General features: G+C 39.7%; 2 protein-coding genes across 4 annotated transcripts in view; one reads left to right on the top strand and one right to left on the bottom strand.

Annotated features, from left to right (window-relative positions):
* cenpp (centromere protein P) overlaps positions 1-12,927 on the bottom strand; it is a 375,236-nt gene extending 362,309 nt beyond the window's left edge. For both annotated transcript variants that reach the window (XM_030133511.1, XM_030133512.1), the window contains exon 1: positions 12,841-12,927. The gene's annotated coding sequence lies outside the window, so the exon portion shown is untranslated. The remainder of the gene's footprint in view (positions 1-12,840) is intronic.
* Positions 12,928-13,408: 481 nt separating this feature from the next.
* The window catches only part of nol8 (nucleolar protein 8), a 42,139-nt gene continuing 33,660 nt past the window's right edge, over positions 13,409-21,887 (top strand). The window contains exons 1-3 of one of the 2 annotated variants that reach the window (XM_030133492.1): positions 13,409-13,609; positions 14,216-14,259; positions 14,578-14,772. In XM_030133492.1, coding sequence (XP_029989352.1) covers positions 14,652-14,772 — 121 coding nt within the window. In that variant the 5' untranslated portion in view covers positions 13,409-13,609; positions 14,216-14,259; positions 14,578-14,651. The remainder of the gene's footprint in view (positions 13,610-14,215; positions 14,260-14,577; positions 14,773-21,887) is intronic. The other variant, XM_030133493.1, reaches the window with a different exon arrangement.

Here is a 21,887-nt window from a genome sequence, read left to right as displayed (position 1 = left end):
AGACCCCTATGAGCTACCAGTGTTCAACGGCATCCAACTGGTGCAGGGATCTTGACTCACTGCCACCCTGTACTTACATGCAGTTAGTTAACTATCACATTTTCGGTAAAAGTTATTACACAGTGGAAGAATTCAAAAGCCTCAAGTCCCTCAACAGTCATGAACAGTTTTGCCATGGCTGGGTTCAAGGCTTGGTGATCTACAAGCCTGATGACTGTGAAAACACTGTGGTGCTGTCAAAGGTCAGTCTGTGGATGGGGCAATGTTTATGTGTTATAGTCAAAGTGGCAGTAATGGTGAAAGGCTATCACCATTGTCTCATAGTCAATAGACAGCATCGTTTAGGTTTTTGTTTACTCTTTACATTCTTGTTCCACGTATCTGTACAGTGACTGGGGTTCAATTGTAGTTTAGTGATGGCCTGGTTAGTGTGTTGGTGGATCAGTGTGTGGGAATTGTAAATCCATGAAACTAGTCGGAAACCCAAAATAACGTACCTCCGGGTCTTTACATTTGCTGTGTGGATCACGGGAGTAACTGGAACAGTTTTTAATGCAGCAGTGTGTCCCAGGCATCTTCGATCGGATGGATTTTACAGACAATTTACAAAAACAATGAACACACTGCTATGGGACTGTTAGCGCCTGTAAGTTCAAAACGGCGTAAAGGGGTGGGGATGCTGATCATTACATCATCTCCTCAATCCTAATAGTAATGACTGCAGTAATGACTGTAGTAATAGAGGGCTGTTCCTCATTTGGTTGGTTAAATCCAGGTGGGTATAAACTGTGCATTTCAGAGACAGGACAGGTGAAATGAACTGCATTCACATTTAGTTTCATTACTGGATTAGTCTTAATAACTTTAAAAAAGTGGCTACAAATATGGAATTGTACTCAAATACCCGAAGGCCAGGAGTATGGAAACGCAAGACTATGACAGAGGTGATTAACAGTTATCCGCAGCTATGAGGAGTCTAAATGGGTTAGGGTTAGGCAATAGGGTTAGAGTGAGGGTCAGGCAATAGGGTTAGGATTAGACAATAGGGCAATTCCGTATTTTTAGAAAATCTGTACTCTGTACGGAATTTGTGCAGTACGAGTAGAAATCATTCTTATTCATTTGGAATTTACGTGACACGTGACACTGATTAACCAATCAGAAGCATGCCATATTCCAAGTCTTTCCATACTTCTGTATTGTTCCGTATCCATAGCCACTGCTTAACTTTATTAAGTGAGAGAACCCTGTTTTATAAGGTGCAAGTTTAAACCTGAAGGGAACCTACAGTAAAATGTCTTTACTATAAAATGCCGATTACGTGGTGGATTTAGGGCCAGATAAATCATCAACTTGCCTCTTAGATCCAATCCCAACCAAACTTTTAGAAACTCTGCCCCTAACTATTGACACTATGGTAAATATAATAAATACCTCATTAGTAACTGGCTATGTGCCACAGTCTTTTAAATATGCAGTTATTAAACCACTTTTGCAAAAAACTACTCTTGAGCCAATTACAGGCCTATATCAAATCTCCCCTTCCTTTAAAAAGTCCTTGAAAGAGTGGCAGTTAAACAGTCAGCACCTACAGGACAATAGTTTATTTGAAGATTTCCAGTCTGGAATTCAAGCTCATCATAGCACTGAAACTGACTCGTCAAAGTTACTAATCACTTGTTACTAGCTGCTGACGATGAACTGGTCTTGATCCTGGTCCTGTTGGACTTGAGTGCAGCTTTTGACACAACTGACCACAGCATCTTACTGCAGATATTAGAATGGGACATAGGTATTAGAGGAGCAGCCCTCTGCTGGTTTAAATCCTATTTATCTAATAGGTACCAGGTTGTCAATTTAAATCAACAATCATCCCCATATTCCAGAGTAATTTATAGTGTACTGCAAGGGTCGGTCCTCGGGCCCATTTTGTTTACACTTTACCAGTGTTTCCTTTGGAATTGATCTGTTGGTGCGGCGGTGTGTAATTGGGAGGACTACACACGCCAGGGGGGAGGGGCAGCAGGGGGCGCACACACACGTGGTTTGGCCGGGGATGGGGACGGGGGGTGCACACATGCGTCGTAAATTACTGCTGTATGCCGGTTTGACACATGGCAGTGTAGGCTGCAAGTCAGAGCCACTCTGTTGACATTCGATCAAATTCCCTCTGGGATCCATTCAAAGTCATGCAATTTTTAATGTCAACTCTGACTTTTCCCAAAGACATGAAACCGAAAGACAATGCGGCGAAGCAGCAAATTGGAGATGCAGAACAAGCCGACTTGGCAAAGTTAGCCAAACAACCAGACACTGGGCCTAACACACCGCTGACCCTGTCAGACATGGAGAGACTGCCAACTTTGTATTTTGATAATTCGGAAAATGGACGAAAAGAGAAGCTACGACAAGTGGACGGACAACGAGGTCCAGGCTATTTTGAGTGTTTTTGCATATGAGGAAATTCAGATGGACTTTGAATCGCCGACATGAGATGAGCGAGATTTGAGTAAAAGCTGTCGGAGCTAAATGTAAGACACACGCCTAAAGACATACAAGAAAAGCCGAAGAAACTTATGCAGGATTAAAAGAAACTAAAGGACCACAACAGTCGCAGTGGCTCCGACTGCTCATCAAACCAATGATAGGTATATCAGAAATATTCACTGTTTAGTTCGTTCCATGCTGTAACAGTAGTCAGCGGCACATCAGCTGTTCAGTCAGAAGTAAGGTTAACCTAACGCTAATGCTAACTGGTCAACAGTCTGACACTAAACCTGAATCAGAGAACTGGATGTATTCGTGTTGTCGCTGTGAGCAGAACACTGATTTATTCTTTATGTATTGTGATTTCCACCTGAAATGGACTGAATGGACTCGCCTCTTTTTAAGAACCTGCGGCTCATTTGTGCATTTGTCCATCATCTCCCACTCTTTACAACGGCCCAGGTAAGGCACTGATGTGGAGGGTTTTCTCTCATGTCCATGGACTTAAAAGTTTTCATTTATCATACATTCACCATGCAGAGTGACATAAAGAGAGAAGGTATTTATTTCACTAATCACACACTTCACCACTGATAAACAACAACAGAGAAATGCCTATTCACCCCTCTGAGTGGAAAAAGAACAACTTCATATTTATGAGTGCTGGCATATCCCAGAGCAGTTTTACAGCGTACCGTCTCCACACAACAACCAGTAGCACACGCAAAATCCTGATTTAAATAGGGCAGTCTCCAAGACTTTGCGCCTGTTGTCATTTGCGAAGGCAATCTTAGTTGATCACCCCTGACATGCAAATCAATAGCATGCGCATATTTTAGCGGGAGCAGGCACATTTGCACCCATTATTTGCGATCTTAGTAAATCAGGCCCTGTACGTATTAGCAGCGCCTTTCAGATATTCTGTCAAAATCTTTTCTTGTTCATCAGTGAACACCTTTGTTGCAGAGTTGTAGCCTACCTGTGGAAGTTCACTTGATCCCTAATCTTCTAACTTATTCCTCCCTTTGCAGAATCTATATAGAGTGACATGGCATATGCCATACTATTTTGCCACAGATCTGACTGACTTTCCATGGACCTTTATATCAGTGGATGCCCTCTTCAAAATGTCAAGGGGCACCCCCTGTCAGTCTTTCTCTTCTGAGACCTAGGCACATTAAAACTAAAAAAATAAAAACAATTGCAGGGTTCCCATGGTCATGAAATCCTGGAAAAACAATTGAATTTTAGCTTGGCGTAACTTGTAATATTTTAGAAAGTGTTACAATCTATCTCAAACAAGTTTGTTACAACTGTCCCTGAGTGCATTAGCTTGCCTTACAGCTAGAAGCTAAAACATTACCACAAATAAACTGAATGATAGCTAAACAGACACATAATCAATAGGGCTGTGTATCAGCAAGAATCTGGCAATGCAATACAAATCACAAAACTAGGATCAAGATACAATATATCACAATACAGGGTGTTTCAAAAAAAAGTATACACTCAGAAAAATGCCTAAAAAATGAAAGTTCCATAAGTTTCAGAAAATATCTATACGGTTATTGATAGACCAAGGTCTCATGCTTTCATTACCCCAATGGCAGGTATCAGCCATACCACATGAGTGAGCATGGTCCTTGTACTTGATTGGGATAGAAAATGGCTTGCGCGCAGATATGAGAGGGTTAAAATAAGATCAGACACCACAATTGGAAAGCTTAGGCAGGTGCTTTAATGCTGTGTAATTTACAAGAAAATTCAGTTAACCCTTTGTCTTCCAGAAGCCTCCAAACTTTGCACCCAGGCTGTGCCTTCCTTCACTCAAACAGCAAGTCCTTGCACGTCTGGTTCTGATCGTAGTCCATGCCAAAGAACGCAGGCCATGGTTCATTGATTTGTCAAAGAAGACACAGCCACAGTCCATTTCAATTTGCCCTTAGCTCTCCACAGGCCTAAAATGGACTGTGGTCTGACAAATGTAAACAGTGCTTCGTAGCTTCCGAGAAATTTACGTAGTCATGCCTGGATGGTTCAACCTGGGTGCAAAGTTTGGAGGCTTCTGGAAGACAAAGGGTTAACTGAATTTTCTTGTAAATTACACAGCATTAAAGCACCTGCCTAAGCTTTCCAATTGTGGTGTCTGATCTTGTTTTATCCCTCTCATGTCTGTGCGCAAGCCATTTTCTATCCCAATAAAGTGCAAGGACTGTGCTCACTCATGTGGAACGGCTTATACCTGCCATTGTGGTAATGAAAGCATGAGACCTTGGTCTATCAATAACCATATAGATATTTTCTGAAACTTATGAAATTTTCATTTTTTAGGCATTTTTCTGAGTGTATACTTTTTTTTGAAACACCCTGTATATCATGATACTGTTAAAAAGGCTTTTTTTTTTCTTTTTTTTAGACTGTTCCCTGGAAAAACTGAATTACACTAGAAATATGTACAAATACTAAACACATTTTTATTTGATCAGAACAGGGTCTAATGCTATATCACAAAAATTTTTCTAAGTCTCCTAGTTTCCAAAGGAACTACCATCTGCCTCTCAGACAGTAAAAAGTACTTTTAAGACGCTTCAAATAACCATTCCTTAATCAAACAGTGTTAAATAATAATAAAGATGGAGACACTAAAGAAAACCAAAAAACAAAAATGAACCTCCACCATATCTGCATTTAAATCAATACCTAAAAATATTGATACAGTACTTTTTAATATCAATACAGTATTGTAAAATAAAATATTGCAATATATTGCAGAACCAATATTTTCTAACACCCCTATTAATCAAAATGTCATACCTTTAATGAGTCTAACTACAAAGCAAGCCAAGTAATCACAAAAGTAATTTGAGCAAAACTAATGACTTTCTAACCACAAAATAATGTTTTCCCTCACAAATTTTGAAGTGTCTGCCTAACAGCACTACAACTTCCCATGTGGACTAAGGACTAAACTGAGCATGTGCAGAGTGAATCAGGTGAGTCTTAACTTGTTTCTGATCGGAGCAACTGCAACTGACCCATGTTACAATTGTCCCCGGTCTCCCCTACGTAGGTCACCTGGGTGTTAATAGTGTTTAGATTATTGTTCAAGTTCGTTCAATGGATGCCAAATAATGGTAGCCTACCATTTGAGTGATTAAATCTATGTTAACAATTCCTGTAACTACCCACACTTCTGTGAATTAAGTTATGATTCCATACACACTGAGGAAGAGTAGGCAAGGTTTGGAAAACAAAAGAAATGCCTTTCTGTAGAAATAGCTACATGCTTAGTTCCCTAGTCTTTGTCATTTATCATATGCAAATCTATAACTTTTGAGGCATAAACATTGCCTTTTTGATGTGCAACTTAACTTTGGCAGTTATAAGTTTTAGAATTTTCAATTTCGACATAACAGGAATGCGTAGTGGCATATAAGAGGCAAGAACATTTGAACGGGAACTTGGAACGAGTCCATGCATGAACAGTTTTACACATTTCTGCTATATTCAGAAGAATCAAGGCAATGACCCCCCCACCCCACCACACACACACACACACACACACACACACACGTCCAGTTAATTGATGATTCACTTCATTTTAGCAAAAAGTAGTTGGATTTTGCCAAAATTTGGCCATGACAAGGTAAGAGAAAACTTTCACTAAGCCATGCACCGTTTTGGCTGTGCTTTTGGGAAATTAACCGTGTAAATCACAGGTGCACAGCTCGCTGCCTAAATCTGTGCTTGTCATCATCATAATAAACTAGCCACACATTTGACAGTAGCCATAATTAACAGAAACCTAACCCTCCACTGGGCTTATGTCATGTTAGTAAGGTATATTAATGTTAATTTCATTGATTTGCGTTGCATTAATTTTATTTTATTTCAGGTCCTCCGCTCCATTCTGGGTGTCTTATGAGAAGATGCTCCATCGGAGATGTGCTGTTGTGGTATGGAAGGGCCGTGTTACAGCAGATACATGTCACAGTGTTTACCTCACTGTTCAGTCTAAAATGCTTCCACATTAATGACATTTTCTGTCTTTGTTATTGTGTTTTTTTGTCTTTCGTCATTATTGCTGTATTTACTCGCCTGTCTTTGCTCACCTCTTCTATGTTCCCACTGCTTCATTCGAACTCTTCCACGTCCTCCGTCATCTTCCTTTGCATGAGTAACGTAAGCGCGTTGTGACACATTAAATAGTCCGTGCAAAATGCTGTGCTTTGAGCTTTACAATTAAATAAGCGATTCCTCAAGGCAGAGAATATTCCTCGATCATTTTCTGTAATCCAGGTACTCGAATTACTCAAGGAATCATTTCACCTCTAAACATATATAAATCAGACAGAAGCATATATAAATCAGACAGAAACATATATAAATCAAATAGAAACATGTATAATCCAGCCAAACAGCAGTAAACCAGATAGAAACATATATAAACCAGCCAACCAACAGTAAATCAGATAGAAACATATATAAACCTGTCAACCAGCAGTAAACCAGATAGAAACATACATAAATCAGATAGAAACATATATAAACCAGCCAACCAGCAGTAAACCAGATAGAAACAGATAAAAACCAGCCAACCAGCAGTAAACCAGATAGAAATATGTATAAACCAGCTCAGCATCAGTAAACCAGACACCTTAGCAGATATCTTACACCTTAATCATCTACAGTACCATTATTAGCCAACTCTGCTTCATTTCAATTCAGCTAGCTTTTGCTAGAACATCAAATGTTTTTTAACTAGGGATGCAAACAATTAATCAACGAACAATTAATTGTCGATAAGAATTTGCTCAATTAAATTATTAATTGTCGGTTAATTGCCCTTGTCCACCTGTCCACACCTGCCTCTCAGGCTGCCAGTTTGTCTGCGCTGCGATGTCGCGGCTGGGATAGCCGGTCATTGAACTGGATCATGGTGATGATCACTGATGAGTTAGAATGTCTTTATGGACATGGTGGAGCGAAACACAGACCAGCCCATCTGTTTGTGAGAGCGGTGCACACCCGACTAAATACATGCACTAATGCGGGGTTGGTATCAGAGCGTTTTCCCTGGAGGTTGGTCTAGTCCACGGTCAGTGAGACAAAAGTTGAAAACATCCTCCAGGCTCCTGATTCGGGCCACAGGTATGTTGAGCATTGACAAAGCTTCAGGAGGTAGGGAAAAGATTAATGAATGAAAAGTTTCACTGTCACTTCTGCAGGGGCACAGACTGCACCGCCCCATACCCCCATAGTATTAGAAGTAGGACGGAAAGTGATGCACGCACGTGTGCAGCTACCAACCAACACGCACACATCCCCCGGCTGTACTGTGCACGTGCGGCCGAGTAACCCCCCCCGACGAGACGCACCCGCGTGCACCCACCCACCTCACCGACGAAACGCACCCATTACACAGCGCCACATCAACAGAGGAATTCCACATGAAACACTGACTGTATCCAACACTTCAATAAATCAATCATTAAGGAATATGACATGCTTTTTTCATGAAGTATATAAACAATATTTAGCTTTTATTCTTATGGACCGTACTGAAAAACAAATTCAGGTTCTACCGCTTATCAATGAATCGTTAATCAATCGATAAGGTCAACAACTACTGATTAATGAATTAATCAATAATTTGCACTCCTATTTTTAACATTATAAAAAGTTGCATATCTCTAGAATTACATTACTTTTCTGCCTCCTCTTTTCTCTGCTTCGAAACTGCTAAGGGCTTCCAAGCTAAGGGCTTGGAAGGCCTTTTCATGGTGATAAATTCTGCAACCTTTACCTGGATGCTTAGTTCAACACCAGTCTGACACTGTCATTCAGCTCCGCTCTGTCTCTGTCACTTACGCACACACACAGTGAGCACCAGGTCAATGAGAGTTCACCTGAGAAATTACAGGGGGGTCGTTATATTTTTTCATTTCTTTGTTTTTAAGATAGTTAATGAGAAACTATCACATTATCAATACAAGTATTTCTTTATTAACTATAAATATTATCACTATTATTTTATTGTATTTTTTGGCCTACCGGTGGTGCCCCCTCCAGCAGTTGGCGCCCCAAGGCAACCGGCCCTGAGGAGTGTTCCACGTCTTCTGTCTCCTCAAAATCCAAACCACAAGCCGTTGTTTCATCCACTGCTGACGTCTACTCCTGTGTTTGTGTTCTGGTGTACTCACTCTCCTCCTCTGTGAAACCGGCAGCAAGGTGTCATGTGACTGCCTGGCTACATCTGATTGGTGGTATGGAGTCAAATGTAGCTAGTGCCTACCAGAGGTTGCGCTAGACATTTTTATTGTCCGTCATTTTGACGGACAGGGTCATAAAAATTCCGTCATAACGTATTATTATCCGTCATTTCAAATTTTTATTTTTTAATGATAAAAAGATATATTTAGTAGTATTTAATGTTCAAAAACATTTCAATGATGCAGCAACTGTAGTTGCTGCTGGCTGATAAACCAACGTGATATCACGACTCGCATAATTATATACGCCACTTATAATTGGTGTGTTATGCACTGAGGGTTAGGGTTCAGGTTATATGAACCAGAGATCTACGCACAAATTGACATGCCATCAAATAACACATGAAAGGTAGAAAATGCGTACATATAGCACACCAAATGCCACTGGCGTATTCCTTGCTTTTCCGTCATCCTCCACCGCATCCGTCCCTCTTTTTTCACCATGTTTATTAATGACATCGGATTTAACTGGGTTTTCTAAAATAACTCAGGAGACTCGGCTGTCTTCACAGTTTGCACAAGAAAAGTAGCATCTAATTTTGGCTAAAGTCAGCAAAACAACAACACAAGACTGGACACTGACTGATTAATGTTCACACTCACCATCAACTGGACAGGGGGTCTACTACAGGTGGACTAACGGTGAGTCATGTGACTGCAGTACTGCTGTTGTATTCAGTGGAGTTGTGAACAGTGGTGCTGTTGGTTCTATACAGGTGGATGCTGTTATGGACTGTTTGATGCCTCGTTAAGAGAGACAGACAGACCAGCAATTCTGCGAACAGGTTCTGTTCACAGTGTTGTGTGAAAACTTTCTTTGGTAGTATGAGACTGGTGTGTGTGTGTGTTCCTTTAAGTGCGAGAGCGGTGTGTGGTGCGTGCGTGAACGTATGGTGCGAGTGGTCGAGCAAGGTGAGGGAGCGGCAGTTTTGAGTATGAGTGTGTAAGAGTACAGAAGGAAAAAGTGTACAAACATCGATATACTGTGCATAAATAAAAGCTGCTGTCTTCCACTACCGGCAAGGGAGTTAACCCGACATCGGCCCTGGAGGAAATCTGCCCTGTTCTCGCTGACTACGGTCGGACGAGCCGAGCAGGAGAGGTTAACAGTAGATTACCCTCAGTATTTGAATCTGTCAAAATGAGGGACGGCCTTCAGAATTTTCCGTCATTTAAAAAAAAATTCTGTCAATGACGGAATATTTTCGGTTAACGCGACCTCTGGTGCCTACGTCGAACGTAGCCACTAACTACGTTTTATTGGTGAAACACGGTCATGTGAGTTTTTGGCGGAAGTCTTTCTAACACAAAAAAACAAATGGTTTGTGCATTTACAAATGACCAAAAGTAAAAGAAAAAAGCGGAATGTATGCCATTGTAATGGAGTAGAAGTAGCGCTTCTTCTACATAAATATACTCAAGTGAAAGTAAAAAGTATGTCATATTAAAAGTACTCTTAAAAGTACAATTTAGGTAAAAAGTTACTTAAGTCAATGTGATGCGTTACTACCCACATCTGGGTATAATGATACAAACTCAAAAGGAATGTTTGTCTGGAATACTTTTTGCAAAATTGTATAGACCTGCCAGAAAGGGAACAATATTGAACAAGACCAGCATATGTGAAAATGATTTGCCTCTAGGCATCCACACTGTCTCCAGCATGTAGCTGAACTGGTATAGTGTCTTTTTAGAGTTGGAGTGGTGAAAAATCCAATAAGGTTTTTCCTGCAAAACTCTCTCCTTATTGTTGAATTTGAAGTTTTCCATTGTATCTCGCATAAGTGTTCCCAGTCGCCTTCATTTAGGACTAGATTTCCTTCCCTCTCCCATTTCTGTTTAACGTGCAGTGAGATACTTTTCATTTGTTGTAAACCCCTATAGAGTCTTGAGATGGTTTTTTGGCCTGAGCCTGAAGTATATGCATCCATAAATACTTTTAATAATGATAATTGATCGTTTTCCTTGTTTGCTCAATATAGTGATGAACTTGTAGAAATCTATAGAAGTCATCCTTATTTAGACCAAACTGTCTCTTTAGGTTTTGAAAATTATTCATTGACCCTTTACACAAAAATGTGCAATATGCTGTTAATCCATGAGTTTTCTAACCCTTAAATTTTGCATCTGAATTTTCAGGTATAAAATCTGGATTGAATGCACACCATCTCAAAACTTTAATTGCTTCTTTCAAATGATTCTTAGCTATTACCTTCTTCTACAGCGTCAGTGGTAAATCAGTCCAGATATTTCTCATATCAATTAACTTAATCATCAAACCGTTATCTCCTATTGCTGCTTGAATTGGGAACTCTGCTGTTATAGCCCCTTCTAACACCCTCCATGTAGCTCTATATTCTGGATTGCACTAACACACTAACAATCTCAAATGAGCAGCAATATAATAATCTTTCAAACACGGGAGTGCTACACCCCCCCTTATTTTTTGTTTAAGTGGTGTGTATACAGTCAATAGTTGCTTTTCCATGAACCCTCAAATTGCATGAATATACAGGGGTTGGACAAAATAATGGAAACACCTTCACCTCAAGATGATAATGCCCCAATCCATACAGCTAGAATTGTTAAAGAATGGCATGAGGAACATTCTAATGAAGTTGAGCATCTCGTATGGCCGGCATAGTCCCCAGACCTCAACATTATTGAGCATTTATGGTCAGTTTTAGAGATTCAAGTAAGACGTCGATTTCCACCGCCATCGTCTCTTAAAGAGCTGGAGGGTATTCTAACTGAAGAATGGCTTAAAATTCCTTTGGAAACAATTCACAAGTTGTATGAATCAATACCTCGGAGAATTGAGGCTGTAATTGCCGCAAAAGGCGGACCTACACCATATTAAATTATATTTTGTTGATTTTTTAAGGTGTTTCCATTATTTTGTCCAACCCCTGTAACTTGCGCATAAAAATTTGCCTAATGGAAAAACAACAATTTCAGTCAAACTCCTGTTTTTTTCAATGAAAAGTTTTTTGCGCTGGCAAGAGGTGGTTTTTCAGGTGTGGCAAAACTGGTATATCACTCAAAACTACAATGGAAAGACCTTTTTCTGCAACTAGAGTCACGTCAATAAAAAAAAAAAAACTGATGTTGACGGATATTACAACAAGCAAAGAAGAGTTTTAAAAGAAACATGGCACGGTATGTGTGGACATATCAGGAAACCAAATCATTTTTTAATTTAGTAAGGGATAGAGGGGTAATATATAATAATAATGAATGTATCTGTAAGTCAACGTGATATTTAGGTTCATCACTATGTTTATGGAATGACATCTTGTCATCTCACAATAATAAATAAACAAATCATTATATTTCTGATTTAATGGAAAAACCGACATTACACATTTCTGTTTTTCTACATTTAGTAAATATATAGTATAGTAAAGTTTTGCACAGATGTCCGATGTAAAAGCCACTTCTGTGTCTTACAGGTGTATGGGATCATTTCTTTACAGATTATAGCTTTATCTCGCTTAAATTATTCATATGAGCAACGACAGGAAGTGTATATAAAGTCACACTGTGTGTTAAAAACACATCTCACTGTGAGCAATAAGCTTTGATTTCTTGACGACTAAAGATGTTAAATACATCTGAAAGCTGAACCAGCCAGCAGCATTAAATGTTTAAAAGTCTCCCTAAAGAACTGCTGTCAAAAAATATCTCTCACTGAGTTTTTGTTGTATATTGTGTTATAAGTGCTAACTTTATGACCCTTATGACTTTTTATTAACTGCATACTCATTTAAACCAGAACCACCTGTCGACACTTCTACATCATCAACAGTCCAAAGCTATGGTTTGACCGCAGATCATACAGTTAGCACGTAGGAGGATACATTCAAATTACAAACATTTGATCAGCTATGTTTCAGCTTTTCCTAGTTATTATTCTGTAATGAAAGTGTTTCCAACACATTAAAATGTTGCTAACATTCAGCTAATAAAAGAAAAACTTTCACGGGGTTAGCTAACTTATTAAAATAATAGATTCAATGCTGTTTGACCCAAAAAGACAAAATTTAACAAAATTAATAAAGTTAACAAAATATTAACTTACCGTAGCAGATTCCGTTGAAATGTTTCGCGTTAGTCTCTTTAGTTGGTAGCGTCAGATAGGACAAAATGTATTTGTTTCCGAATTTCCTCCTAACTCACCGAGACTTTGGATAGACCCGCCGACACTGGGATATGCCACTACAAGTCAGAGGGGGGGGGACTACTTCTGTAAATAAATACTGGATAATAAATTATTAGACTGTCATTAGTAATAAGATGAGAATTGAAAACTGTTAATATTACACTTTTAGAGAATATAAATTACCCTGTACAGGGTAAATGATTCTTTATCGGATCGCTATGTTGAATGGAGATCCACCTCTGAACAGAAAAAAGTGACGTGCTCCGGTCTGTGACGCAGACGGAGGTTCAGTTTAGAGAACATTTGTCATTTGTACAGTGCGTAAAACAATGTACAGTGCGTCTTTGTTTAAACTTTAGAGAAATGACGATTAATATAGATGTTCTTTCTTATTTTTGGATTAAGGTTTTTGTAACGTTTGTCCTGAGTATATGAGTACAGGCGGATCGTTTTAAGTGAAAATAAACAAGAACGGAACGGAAAGGTGGTAGGAGTACAAGCCCGGACGGAGTTAAAGGTAACACAGGATGGAACACGTGAGACCAAGACATGAGTGTCTGTGATGAAAACTCATAGCAGGTCTTCGACAAATACACACAACACAAACATAGAACATTCAGTTTGAAACCCAACAAACCAAGGCTGTGTCTAGAGGTCCACTCAAAGTCCCACTGATCTACGTTAAAAGGTAAAAACTACTATTACTTTTGTTTATTCATTTATTTGAGTGTGTGTGTGTGTGTGTGTGTGTGTGTGGGGGGGGGGGGGGGGGGGGGGGGGCTGCTTTTCTGTCTTCTGTTCAAATCGTTATAATCATTGTAATAGTTTTAGTTACATTAGTTACAGTTTATATTCTGATATAAATGGGAGGACAGATTGTAAATACTGAGGTAAAATACAATTGTACAAACTAGGATATGAATATGGAAAGGGGCAATATTATGTACAACATTAATGCATAGTTTTGTTTTTTTTTTAATGTAAAAAATTGAAGAGGTATTCAAAAAAGATAAAACAGTTCATGCATGAAGTCATATGTTACAGTTTGGTCACCCTCCGCACTCACTACCAGAAGGTTCTACTTTGTACAAGAATAGTTTTGGAATGGTCCAAATTCCTGAGCTTCATAAATCCTCCCATAGATGTTTTGCTTCAAACGGGGGTTCTGATTTGTAAGTCAGGAAGCAGACTACAGAGCAACTCCATGGTTTGTTTTCATGTGGTGGAAACAGAAGTTGTCATGCATTAATCAGTGATGTTTCTTATTCATTGTTTGCCTTGTCTTCTCCTTAAGCAGTTCTTAATGCAGCACCATGAAAGGCCAGGATTGTTCAAGAGGTTTGTTAGTTTGACACAGTGTGAAAGCAAACTGGGACCAGCTGAATGTAACAGTCCTAATCTCACCCAGTCTACTGGACCATAAGATTTGAAAATGACTTTAATTACACCAGTCAGTACAGAACCTTAAAGCTGAAAACACTTCACTGTCTCTAACCTTCACCGTAGGCATTAACAACAGTCATCATCAGAGTTTTATGCTGCTGCTTAGAAGTACACAAGCCAATTGGCACTGGCTCACCTCTTGTCAAATTTACCTACTTTAATCTTCAAAGCTTGTTTATTAGACCAGTTTAATAAAGCTCTTTTCTTCCTCAGATTCACGGTGGAGGAGGAGTCAGTAGTGAGGTGGAAGAGGAGTTGGTGGCTGTGTCGTTACAGGAAAGATAGCGATGAAACGGCTTTATGTTGGTGGGTTGAGTCACTCCATCACCCAGAAAGACCTGATGGATCGATTTGGAAAGTTTGGAGAGGTGGAGGATGTAGAGCTACGAACCAAAACAGACGAGGAGGGTGAGACATCAGACACACCCCCACAGGAAACCATCACGATAACACACAATAGTCTCACAATGAAAACACTTGAAAATACAGTCAAAAAGTATTTACCATCTTCGTGATTAATTCGATTTTCTCAAAAAATGTAGCTTTTACCCTCAGCCACACTGCCTGCAGGGTATTGTCATCAGTTGGTCATCCATCCATCTGTCTGTCCATCCAAAAACTTTGCCATGCAGTAATAAGTCAGGCCACTAGGGGCAGGCTCCTAAAGAGTTGGCCGAAGTCGGCCGTATACACTCCGCGGATATCTGCGCGTACTCGGACTGGACTCAATGCGGACCCAGATCGGACATGACAGTGTACTGCATGGGTAAGAAAAAAAGAGGGATGGATGAAAATGCCTCTGTAAACCACCATTTGGAAAAGCAAACACTGGAGTCTCAACTTCCAGTCCTGCTTCACTGTGGCTTGACAGTGGAGATGCGATAGAGTGGAGGAATGGGTGAGAGAAATGGAACTAAATAAGAATAACTTCCACCAATATTTTGCTCAAGCCTGTAAAAATGACCCTAATGTTAACGCAATTTTAATAATGCAATGTTAGAGTCTGGCCCTCTGGATATAGGCGACACAGGTGGCTGCCTAGGGAACCATCTGCTGGAGGGGGCACCAAATCACAGACAAAAAAACAAAATAAAATCAATAAATACATATATAAATTAGAATATCTATATAATAAACTTGAAATGCACCCTTTACACTTCTTTGACATGTTTTCTCTTAAATAAATCATAATCAAGCCTCAATATGACAAATCTTTATTACACTTATCCCACTTTGTGAATTCTGTCATTCAGTTATTTCTTATTCACTATTAAAAGGCATGGCTAGTGTTTTTTTTGGCGGCCTGTTTTAATTTTAGTTTTAGTCTAGTCTTTGTGTCAAGCTGTCATTTTAGTTTTTATTCGTTTTAGTCACATGTATACTCCTTTTAGTCTAGTCAACAGACAAGTTTATGTTATTATTGTTACCTTTATTGCCTTAAGAATATCCATTCCAGACAAAGAATATACTCTGATTTGAATTTACAACATTTTACCTACCAAAACATGTTAAGTACCCAGACATAAATTTAAATGAAATAAAAAATAATCACATGACAATGCCAGAAAAAATACATTCAAGATAACAAAGAGAAACAAGGTGCTTGAATGGTAGAGCTACAATAACAAACTAAAAAGTGTAAATAAATTGTGTCTGTTACTTGTGTTGCTTGTAAACTGTCAGATTTTGCATCATAAAAACTATTTAAACATATACCACAAATGGTTTGGACCTTAGAGATAGATAAGTGGGATGGAAAGTACTGACTGCATACAGTAGAATACATTGACGTAAAATAAACAGGACTGAATTATGCCAACTACTGAACCAAATAACCAGCAGTCTCAACAGCAGATACATAAACTGAAACCCCCTGGATATGGCATTTAAAGACTGGTTGTCACAGATGACAGCAACAGCAAAAAAAAAAAAAAAAAAAAAAACATCTGGCCAGTACAAATTACTCTATGGCTATATTTTTTAACATTAAACTCTTTTATCTGGTTCCAGGCACATAATAAACAATCAACAATTTAGGATCAGCAGTTTTTTTTGCATGGACATGGGAAAGGTTGCTGATCAAAATGGTGTGTGTGTGTGTGTGTGTGTGTGTGTGTGTGTGTGTGTACACTTCTTGCCTGTCTGTTCAGGCCAGCCATTAACTATTATTTAGGCTTGTGTATTTAAAGGAAAGCGCATCTTTCCAAAATGGTACAAGTCCTGGCCACAAGAGAGGTAACCAGTTACACTGAAGACCCTCTCTGTAAATGCCTGAGTGGCTGGCATCGCCAGGAGGTCCAGGGCAGAGGTTTCAGTGTTGGGAAAGCAGTGGAACAACACTGAGTTAACCAATACCCCATGCCGGATTCCTCAACCTCAGCACTAGGAGCAGTCTGGTGGTACTCGGACCGTCCCTCTTTATTAGGGCTGTGTATTGGCAAGAATTTGGTGATACAATACAAATCACAATACAAGGATCATGATACAATATATCACGATATATCATGATACTGTTAAAAAGGTAATTTTTCATTTGTTTCTTTTTTCTTGTGATTATTTCCTTGAAGAATTGAATTACGCCAGAAACATGCACAAACACTAGACACATTTTTATTTGATCCCAACAGGATCTAATGCTATATCACAAAATGTTCCTGTGTTCAAACTTAAGTGATGTTTTACAGACATTACAGTTTAAGATCCTATTCAAATGTTCACATTATATTAGTTCAGAACTAACGTCAGAACATTATTTTTGTGCAATACCAACAAAGGAACTAACATCATTTCATAAAAGAGTGTTACATAATAAATAATTAAAATAAAAACAAAAAAACAGAAATGAACCTCCACAATATCTGCATTTGAATAAATACCTAAAAATACCAATACAGTACTTTTTAATATCGATACAGTATTGTGAAATGAAATATCACGAAATATTGCAGAACTGATATTTTGTTACACCCTTACTCTTTATATCTCAAGATCTCTTGCCTAGTGTTTGTGGTCTTGGCTGTCTTCGGCCTCGGTGTATGATTAGCATTGAAGACTTTAAATCTGCACCATTTTGCAGGGGTTGACTCTGGAGCCTCTGTACCCTCATTTGTGACCTCATCATCAGTCAACTGCTCTTCTCTTACTTCCACTTTTTGTGGCACAAGATGAGCAATGTAGTCCTCTGCCTTTCTGACAAGATTCTGCACTTCATTGTCATCATTTTCCAGAAGGTTTTCAGCCACAGAGGGGTCCACAAAGCATGCTGCTGCAGGAAGTGGTGAGAAGTTGTCAGCCGTTATGTCAAGAAACACACTAAAGCACCTGTCCATGCTGGACAGCATCCTCTGAGTGAGTGTAGCTGCATCTTTGAAGGTTCTCCCATTTACAAGTGAGAACTCTGACAGGTGGTTTTTGAGATCCAAGAGTGCTGGCACAACAAGGGAAAGTGATTGAGTGTCACTTTCAAGTGACTCAGTGTGCTCTACAAATGGCAGAAGAAGGTCTCTCAACATCCCAGTCTTCTGCCACTCACTGGGCAGCAGGCTGTCCCAGCCCACGGACTCAGCCACAGCTCTGAGGTGCTCCGTGACTTCAAGACAGTCCAAAATCATACCAAAGCAACTTGACCACCTGGTGGGACAGTCTTTTACCAGAACCAGAGCACACCTCTGCAGCAGCCGCTCTGTGGCAACAGACAACTTCCTAAACTTGTTCTCCAAGTGCTTCACTTTGTCCAACAGCTTTTGAATTGAGTGTTCCTTCTGGACCATATTCACTTCAAGCTGTATGGTGTGAACCACGCATGGGGTCCTCTCTATGGCTCCATAGTCATATCTGCATGAAAATAAAAAAATATATATACAGTACAGGCCAAAAGTTTGGACACATCTTCTCATTCTTCGCATTTTCTTTATTTTCATGACTATTTACATTGTAGATTCTCACTGAAGGCATCAAAACTATGAATGAACACATGTGGAATTATGTACTTAACAAAAAAGTGTGAAATAACTGAAAACATCTCTTATATTCTAGTTTCTTCAAAGTAGCCACCCTTAGCTCTGATGACTGCCTTGCACACCCTTGGCATTCTCTTGATGAGCTTCAAGAGGTAGTCACCTGAAATGTTTTCCTAACATACTTGAAGAAGTTCCCAGAGATGCTTAGCACTTGTTGGCCCTTTTGCCTTCACTCTGCGGTCCAGCTCACCCCAAACCATCTCGATTGGGTTCAGATCCGGTGACTATGGAGGCCAAGTCATCTGGCGCAGCACTCCATCACTCTCCTTCTTGGTCAAATATCCCTCACACAGCCTGGAGGTGTGTTTGGGGTCATTGTCCTGTTGAAACATAAATGATGGTCCAACTAAACGCAAATCGGATGGAATGGCATGTCACTTCAGGATGCTGTGGTAGCCATGCTGATTCAGGTTGCCTTCAATCTTGAATAAATCCCCAACAGCGTCACCAGCAAAGCACCCCCACACCATCACACCTCCCCCTCCATGCTTCATGGTGGGAACCTGGCATGTAGCATCCATCCGTTCACCTTTTCTGCGTCGCACAAAGACACGGCGGTTGGATCCAAAGATCTCAAATTTGGACTCATCAGACCAAAGCACACATTTCCACTGGTCTAATGTCCATTCCTTGGGTTTCTTGGCCCAAATAAATCTCTTGTGTTTGTTGCCTCTCCTGAGCAGTGGTTTCCTAGCAGCTATTTGACCATGAAGGCCTGATTCACGCAGTCTCCTCTTAACAGTTGTTGTAGAGATGTGTCTGCTGCTAGAGCTCTGTGTGGTATTCATCTGGTCTCTAATCTGAGCTGCTGTTAATTTGCGATTTCTGAGGCTGGTGACTCAGATGAACTTATCTTCAGCATCGGAGGTGACTCTTGGTCTTCCTTTCCTGGGGCGGTCCTCATGTGAGCCAGTTTCGTTGGAGCGCTTGATGGTTTTTGCAACTGCACTTGGGGACACATTCAAAGTTTTTGAAATTTTCTAGACTGACTGACCTTCATTTCTTAAAGTAATGATGGCCACTCGTTTGTCTTTACTTAGCTGATTGGTTCTCGCCATAATATGCATTCTAACAGTTGTCCAATAGGGCTGTCAGCTGTGCATCAGCCTGACTTCTGCACAACACAACTGATGGTCCCAACCCCATCAATAAGGCAAGAAATTCCACTAAGTAACCCTGACAAGGCACAGCTATGAAGTGAAAACCATTTCAGGTGACTACCTCTTGATGCTCATCAAGAGAATGCCAAGGGTGTGCAAGGCAGTCATCAGAGCTAAGGGTGGCTACTTTGAAGAAACTAGAATATAAGAGATGTTTTCAGTTATTTCACACTTTTTTGTTAAGTACATAATTCCACATGTGTTCATTCATAGTTTTGATGCCTTCAGTGAGAATCTACAATGTAAATAGTCATGAAAATAAAGAAAATGCGAAGAATGAGAAGGTGTGTCCAAACTTTTGGCCTGTACTGTATATACATATTCAACCATTTTAGCCCTTACATTATTGAACCAAATTCTTTTTAAGCAATCGTGGCCAGTAAAGCTGATTCTGAATTAATAGCAGTTTCATACTCAGATTTACCTGTCATGCTCCCCTTCTTGATGTTCATTGTCATCGTTGACATTGTTGTGCTCCACCTCTGAGTCCTCTTCAGAAGTTGTGGAAACTTCTCCATGTGTGTGGAATGGAGCAACCATATTGTTGCCATTTTCAGTTATCGTTGTAAGGGCCTTTTCTCTGGGGATCCCCCATTCTTCCATTGACTCCTCCACAAGTGTACTAATCGACTCTGCAGTGTGAGGGCGCACCATCTCTGTCAGGTTCAGGAGTTTGTGTTGAGCCTTGTTGTCCTCAGGGTTGAAGTAACAGGCACTGACTCCCAGGAAGGATGCTGTAAGCCCCTTTTTAGTCCAAATATCCAACCCTGTAGTTATTCTGTGTGCTGTGGCCAGGTTTTGTTTGACCTTTTCCTTTTCTTCTTTGTACATTTTATCAATCAAGTTTAAAATTTTATGTCTTTTTGGCACTTTGAACTTTTTGTCCAATTTTGCCATCATGGCAATGAACTCCTCATCTTCGACAGCTCCTGCTGGGAGTCCTGTGCAGCCTATCCACTGCGCTATCCTTCCTCTTTGGTGCATTGCTCTGGGGAGTTGTCATTGTACCTCCTTGTGGCAAAGAAATCCTGAGCACTAGCTGGCTTGTCCATCTTCTTTGGTAGGACTTGCTTCACTGATGCTCTTTCTGGAATCTAGCATAGGAATAGATACAATGTCAGGATAAATGCAGCCACTGGAAAATGTAACTGTTATAAATATTAAGTAGCAAAAATCCTTGCTTGTAATCCTCACCTCTCAGTGAGTGACTTGACTGTCAAAAAAAGAATACAAGTCTACACAATTAAACAAAAGTAGTATAAAGCAGTCTCAGGTGGCATTAAATATATGTATGGGTCATGTTGTTGATGCCAAATTCAATTCAGTGTGAATGACAAAACTAGTGACAGTATTTGGCCAACAAGGAATGCTTAGTACACTTATGGAGTCAGTCAGGTAGGAATTCAGAACCCACTTTACACTCTCTGTCTTACAAGTACACACACGAGCATACACACACACACATACACGTAGAGTTATCTACTATAAAGCTCAATAATTTAACAATAATCCACGCTAAAGATGAAGAGACTCTAAATGGTGAAAATACTGCCGTAATAAGTGTGATATCACAATACAGTAGACATTTTTTTCACTGCATTCATATTTTTTAATCTCCAAAGTGTCAGAGTCAGTGGTTAATGTCTAAAGCTAATGTTACATTGAAACACATTAACCACAGCCTCAGGAGTCGGCAGCTTTGAAACATAGAAAGAAACGTAAAGTTAATATACTGACTTACCTCAGTTTCACTATGATATGCCTTGAGATGTCATTTCAGATTTGTTGTGTTTTTCCCTGCAATATTGTGGCCACATTTCTCCCCATCTTTTCCCAAAACACATTCCGTTTTTTTTCCCCAAGTCTTTGTCTTGAAAGTGCATCCAAATGTTGTCTCTCCTTTTTCTTCCAAAAACGAACCCCGGTTGGCTAGCCATTGGTCTCTTTCTCTGTATCAGTTGTTTGCTTTGTTGGTCATTTACTCACTTACATCACTCAGCTGAACTCACCACAGCTGCTGCAACTTCTGAATAATGCTGCACACGAGTAGGGCGTGAGAAAGTGACGTCGAATGCATCTGCGCATTGCGACCTGATGCAGCCTCTGAAGTGTGAGACACAGGAAAAATACATACTGCAAAATAATATTAACGAGAAAATAACGTCATAAAATTTTGTCTCGTCTTGTTTTCATCAACAAAAATGAAGAGACATTTTAACATAGTTTTTATTGAGTAAATCACATATACTCTCATTTTTATTCATCAACAATATTGCATTATACATTTAATTATAGTCATCGTCACACGACCAGCATTTATGTTGCGTCTCGGCTCGTTTTCATC

This window comes from Sphaeramia orbicularis, chromosome 5 (genome assembly GCF_902148855.1).
Source record: "Sphaeramia orbicularis chromosome 5, fSphaOr1.1, whole genome shotgun sequence".
Taxonomy (NCBI): domain Eukaryota; kingdom Metazoa; phylum Chordata; class Actinopteri; order Kurtiformes; family Apogonidae; genus Sphaeramia; species Sphaeramia orbicularis.
The sequence above is the reverse complement of the archived record's forward strand: the minus strand, read 5'-3'. Positions and strand labels throughout refer to the sequence as shown.